The 6,351-nt window shown below is 47.6% G+C and overlaps 1 protein-coding gene across 1 annotated transcript in view; it reads left to right on the top strand.

Annotated features, from left to right (window-relative positions):
• The window catches only part of mylka (myosin, light chain kinase a), a 59,749-nt gene that overhangs the window by 6,082 nt on the left and 47,316 nt on the right, over positions 1-6,351 (top strand). Inside the window, exons 5-9 of the mRNA XM_008304867.1 lie at positions 349-533; positions 951-1,110; positions 1,653-1,726; positions 2,646-2,746; positions 3,373-3,573. Coding sequence (XP_008303089.1) covers positions 349-533; positions 951-1,110; positions 1,653-1,726; positions 2,646-2,746; positions 3,373-3,573 — 721 coding nt within the window. The remainder of the gene's footprint in view (positions 1-348; positions 534-950; positions 1,111-1,652; positions 1,727-2,645; positions 2,747-3,372; positions 3,574-6,351) is intronic.

Here is a 6,351-nt window from a genome sequence, read left to right on the forward strand (position 1 = left end):
GATGGATGGATGGATGGATGGATGGATGGATAGATGATGGATGGATGGATGGATGGATAGATGATGGATGGATAGATGGATAGATGATGGATGGATGGATGGATGGATGGATGGATGGATGGATAGATGGATAGATGGATGGATGGATGGATACACCTGGACTGTGGAGGGATTGAACCACCAACCATGTGATTGGATAGATAGCACAGTACACAGGAAAAGAGCAGCACAACGCACAGATATAACCGATAGTTTCTCCTTCTAGAAGAATTACTAGCGCTTACAGGAAAACCTCTGTGAAATGGATCCTTGATGGCAGCTTGTTTGTTTTTGTTTACTGTGTCTCAGGAGGAGGCGGAGCTTCAGTCAGGAGGGCGGGTCAGAATCTATGAGCTCGCCGGCCTTCACCTCCTGGAGATAAAGGAAGTGTGTGCAGAGGACGCAGGAAGTTACAGGTGTTCAGTCACCAGCAGCGCTGGATCAGCGACCGCCATCGCTGAGCTCAGCATCCAGGGTGAGCCGACCAATCACTGGTCTGTGAGGCCCATGGCTGGATGAGCTGCACTCTGACCTGGCGCCCATCACCTAATATGTAAATTTACCTATTAGGGTTCAGACCTCAATGTGGATTGGTGATTCCCCTGCTGGCCCCACCCACATGTTAGGAAAACAAAATTAACTTCTCAGGGTTCTGGAAAGGTTTTACAGATATCAATAATACAGACCCAACTTGACAGAACCGCTGTGTTGGCAGGTTCATAGTTTCAGTCTGTTTTTCCTCCATCACCACCTGTCCTGATGCTCCTCCTGTTTCTCCTCCAGGTGCTCCTGACCCCGTCTCCTCCAGGTGAGTCCTGTAAATATATATATTTATACACACACACACACACACCGTTTCCGGGGTCAGAACCAGAAGCTTGCCTGACACATTTAAACCTCTGACATTACAGCCACCATGTTGACCCACCTGAGGACTCCCAGACCAGAACCAGGAGCCCAGCTGCCAGTGTTCCCAGTGCTCCCAGCTCCCCTGGACAGACAGCAGCTTGGGGGAGCAGGCCTCCAGCTCAGCTCCCCCTGCTGGCAGAGAGGAGAAGTGCAGCTGTGCAGGTCACTGTAATCAGATTACTTAGTAATGAAGATGCCCTCTGCAGAGTACTGGATGTTTTTTCAAAATCCAGCTGTTTCCAGCTGAATGTGACAGATGTGCACCTGTACGGGAAGGTGCTGCTTCACCTCCAGTCCCTCTGATCAACACTAACGTATAGGACTGATGTCACTGGCATGATGGCCGGTGCCTTTACCTGCACCATAGACCTTAGACAACACACACACATAATAGGTTGGACATGTTCATAATATCCAGCTGAGTATATGTCAGCTGGGCTAAACTTAGACGTGTCCTGCAGTCAATGAAACTTGACTTAAACGTTGTTCATGTAAACCAAGTAAACTCACACCTGCTTCAATTACCACAGCTGCTAGTAATAACTACAGAACCATATATGAGGCATTTACCTGAACCACGTGATGTTACAGCAGGTGAGCTGTTCACAGTGAGCTGTATGTTTTCTTTGTACAGAGCAGCTAGCAGGGGCTAGCTGCGGCTAGCTGCGGCTGAACGTGGTTTTAATGAGACTTTTGTTCTGCAGGTGCAGCCGGTCGGTCCGGATCCGGTTCAGACCGGTTCAGTCCAGCAGCAGCCGGCTGGTTCAGGCAGCAGCAGGTCAGAACGAAGCTAACACTAGCTAATTACGCTAGCTAATTACAGAAAGTAACAACTGTGAGTGTTGCTTGTGTTCTTGTAGTTGATGTTGTGTTAGCTCTGTAGCTAATGCTTCCTGTACAAACGGTTTGTAGATAATTTTATTAAAGCAAAGGTTACTTCAGCTCAGGTTATCATGCTACTGCTACATTAGCTAATGTCAGTTTAGCTAACGCTATATTTAGCTAATGTTACGTTAGCTCATGGTACTTTAGCTTCTGTTGGATATCATGAGTTTTGATCAAGTTACATTAACTAATGTTATATTATCTATTACTACATTAGGGAGTGCTACTTAGCTAATTTTACTCCAGCTAATGCTAAGTTAGCTATTGGTATTTTAGCTGATGTTACTTTATCCAGCTAATGTGATCAATTCACAATTAATTAGCAATGGAGGCTGGGGCTTCATGGGGTTAATGAGGACTGAGTTCTGATTTAAAACAGCTTTAATCCAGAATACAGTGTGGACGTGACGATGGAGTAGCTAGCTCACTGCTAACATTACCCTCTTTCTGCTAACTACAGGTAACTTAGTCTTATGGATGTAATATGTGAGGCTGAACGGGAACCTGTCTGGGCTGCATCTATTGATTCTGGTCATTGTTGATTAATCTTTGGGTCATTTCTCAAAAAACTACCGGCCTTTTTTCTGTATGACTTAGAGCCCCAGATGATCCCAAATATTCCAGCTGGATGTGAAAGCAGAAAAAAAAGTCACATTTAAGAAGCTTGAAATGTCAAATGTGTAGATTCCCGTTTGAAAGGTGGTTTAAGTGATTGATTATTGAAATAGAGGCTGATCAATGAATGGACTGATGCTTCAGCCACCGTGTTGCTTTTTAAACCTCTGTGTCACCGTTTCTTCTGTACCTTGCAGGGCTGTGAGGAGGTCCACATCGGGGTCCAACCTGCGGTTCGAGGCCGTTCCTCTGGACCAGGAGGCCACAGAGGGGACACAGGTCGTGTTCACCTGCCAAGGTTCTTCTGATTCTCACTTCACATTCCATCTCAGATCACCACATGTTTAGAAGATTGTTCCGACTTAATTTATCATGAACAATAGATATTTATAAAGATATTTGTTTAATTTAAGCTTGATCTATGAAATGTTTCTGACACACATATATTTTTAAACCTGCCTGCAGACCCACTTTTGAGGCTGTATAAACAGCAATATCTCAGGAAGTTTTTAGGATAAAAACCTGAATTTGTCATCGTGTAATTGATTCAGAATCTAGAATACTGGACGAGTAGATCAAATGATCTCTGATTATGGATGGATTGAAATATGAAAAGCAAAGGAAGCTGTCACGAAAAGTTCCATCTTTAGACACGATAAAAAACCAAAAAGGGAATGTTTTATTTCGAATCAATAAAGGTAGATAGTGTGATCCAGGTAGGACGGGCTTCAGAGCCAAACATGACTGATTAATCAGATGAGAACAGCAGCACACGGGTCAAGGTAAACAAACATGTCACGGTAGCAGCTTCTCAAAAGCAACAATTTGCTGCTGTTCCTCGTGACTAATACCTGTACCTGTACCTGTACCTGTACCTGTACCCGAGGGTGCTGTGTGCTCATCTATCCTCTCACCTGCTCTCAGTCTCCTCTGATGCTGTTGCCGTGGTGACCTGGCTGAGGGGTGGGGACCAGGTGAGGACAGGACAGCAGAGACAGGATGGCAGCCGTCTGACTCTCACCATGGAGAGAGTGAGACAGGTGGACCGGGGCACGTACAGGTGTCAGCTGACCACTGCCGATGGACTGACCGTCAGCTCTGCAACATGGAGGCTCCGAGTCCACGGTAAGACCTGCCCGTGTCTCTCTGTAGTGTTTCCGGTGTGCTGTTCTGGTCTCTGTGGTGGCTGTGTGTCCAGACTGGCCTTCATCAGGACTGTGTGTTGGACTGAGTCCTCCAGCAGAGGGCGGCACATGAGCACGCTGTTGTGACACCAGTTGGTTTATAAACCGGACCGTCAGAGACCAGGAACGGGACCTGGATGAAGAGACACCTGCTGGAATTCCCTTGAATCCCGTGAAGCCTGAAGCTGGACATGATCCGGAGGCCGGTTCAGTTGTGCTGTGGAGCCTGCACACAGAACCTCGCTCACTTCTGCACACTGTGCTGTGAATGAACATTTTTACTGATTGTCAATAAGGCTTTATGTATTTTTACAGGCACTGGTCTTTTATTTACTTGTTTACTGGTGTTTGGGCTGCTGGCGGTGGCCTGCTCGGTTAAACGTTGCGCTGAGCTCAGCGTGTTCTGAATAAGAGACAGAGGGACTGAAGGACTGTAGATCAGGTTGGTACAGTGAACCACAGAGGAGCTGTGTAGATGAACCTGCTGGATGTGTTTCAGAGTAGAAACAAGCCGATTTAAAGAGTGAAATCAGCAGATCTGAGACCAGCAGCGTCTGTAGGAACAGTGACGAGGGGAGCTACAGAACCAGCAGCGTGCACTGTAAACCCTCACACAGCAGTCAGGAGAACTCACCAGTGAGTCCAGTAACTTCCTCATGTCACTGCTGCTGTTGGGAGAGCTGCTAGCTTAATAAAGCCATGACATGACAATCCAAACTGATTTCATGTAGTTCAGGGACTTGTTGAGGGGACTACATGACAAAGAGAACTCTTTGTGATACACCTGTTCAGAGGTTTTTCAGATCACACTGATGCCTGTTTGTCAGGCTGTAGCGACTCGCTGCAGGAGGACTTCAGTCTGTCACTGGGGGGCACGTTTTTCACCATTTCTACTCGTGTTACTGTTCTCAGAATGTCCTTCACTACAGATCAACAGCATCAGCCTCCGAGCAGCAGCGTGCCGCTGAACACACAAAGTTCTGGTGATCTGAAAGATAGATGTAGATGTATGTAGATGTTCCTCCAGCAGCGTTTTCAGTGACCGCCACCGGACTGGTTAAAGTAACACTGACAGCCCAGAGGGGAGCTGGTCTATCCTCCATGGCAACACCATGGTGAGGTGCAGCAGACTATCCTGCCTTCTGCAGTGCTGCATGTGTCATGTAATCAGATTACTCACCTCAGCTGTAGAAAAACAAAGAACCACTGACCAGCCTCCACCAGAGGTTCGTTAGTGTTGAGGGGAGTGCTGTCTTTCTTGTTTTTAACAAAAACGTATGAGTACAAAGCTGCATGTGTTGTGATCTGTGCGACATAAACGACACTGAGTTGAACTGAAAGTGTAGAAACAAAGGGAGGACTGCCTCCAGCGCTGCAGCAGCGGGCCGGGTTTTACAGAGCACCGTGTTGTACGAAGGCTGAACAAATACAGGACCAGAGCCGGGACCATATAAAGACAAAACACGCTGCCGCAGCCAGCGCACACACACAAACACACAGAAACGCTGAAGCCGACCCAACAAGGGCATGCAGAGGGAGTCCACGGCTGGACTCCATCAGCTGGGATCCCCTCCTGCAGCAGCAGCAGAACCACGGCTCAGGACAGAACCAGATCACACACAAGCATCACACCTCAACACTCCTTTGAAAGAGTTACTCAGAACCTCTCTCAGCTGTTTCACAGTAAACCCGGTCCGGTCTGACAGCATCATGATGTACGTTCTGTGTTTCCATCGGTCTCGTCCAGGTCGATATTTAAAGCTCGGAGCCTCTAATGTCCACATTTGGTTGTAATAAAAATAGATTTGTGTTAACATGAAGATGATGACGTCTCCTCCTCCTCCCACAGAACGTCCTGCTGCAGCCGGGCCTCGGTCCTCTGGAGGGGGCGGGGCCACGGTGAATACATCACGGCGTGGTGAAGCCCTGGTCAAAGGTCAGAGGTCCTTCATGAGAGCATTTTCCTCCAGTTCATGATCAGCTGTTAGTGTTGCTATACAGTGAATGAAGCCTCCTGCTGCTGTCACTGCAGGACACACTGTTCACACCAAGTGAAGGGTGAAGCACACACTGAGCTGCTCTACCAGGACGGCTGATCTTCCAGTAAAATGTCCACCAGTAGCGTTATTCAGCAGTTTCCTGACCTGCTCAGCTCCTTCCTGCTCCGTCACACTTTGGCTTATTTTAATAGTTTTCATTAAAACCTGTCAACAGAAGAGTGTTCAGTGACACAGACAGCAGCCAGACCAGCACTCACAGCACCAGACATGACCATCAGATACCTGGTTACCATCAGATATGTTCATGTGAAGCACTTATTGATCGATTATTAGTGATCACTGAGACCAGTAACTGGAGCTGATCTACATTCACAGTAAAAATGAAAGTCTTTGTACTCTGTGGTCAAAGATGTGAGTCGCTCAGAGGCTCAGAGACAGAAGGTCAAAGGGGCGGAGTTATCAGCCACTGGCTCCGCCTCCAGAGCATCAGAGGTCACCTCCTGCTTAATTGAAAGGTCCAGGTGTGTCCTTCAGGTGGAGACAGCAACAGGACGGGGCTGACAGGTGAACCCAACTGTGATTGGTCTGATCTGCTGGATTGTGTGTGGAGTCAGCAGAGACATCAGGAGGTTCAGCAGGAACCTTCAGCACAGCTTTATAAGGAGAACCAGGAAAAAGCCTCCAGCAGCAGGAAAACCCCGACACACGCACACACACAC

This window comes from Stegastes partitus, unplaced genomic scaffold (assembly GCF_000690725.1).
Source record: "Stegastes partitus isolate 25-593 unplaced genomic scaffold, Stegastes_partitus-1.0.2 Scaffold2340, whole genome shotgun sequence".
Lineage (NCBI taxonomy): Eukaryota > Metazoa > Chordata > Actinopteri > Pomacentridae > Stegastes > Stegastes partitus.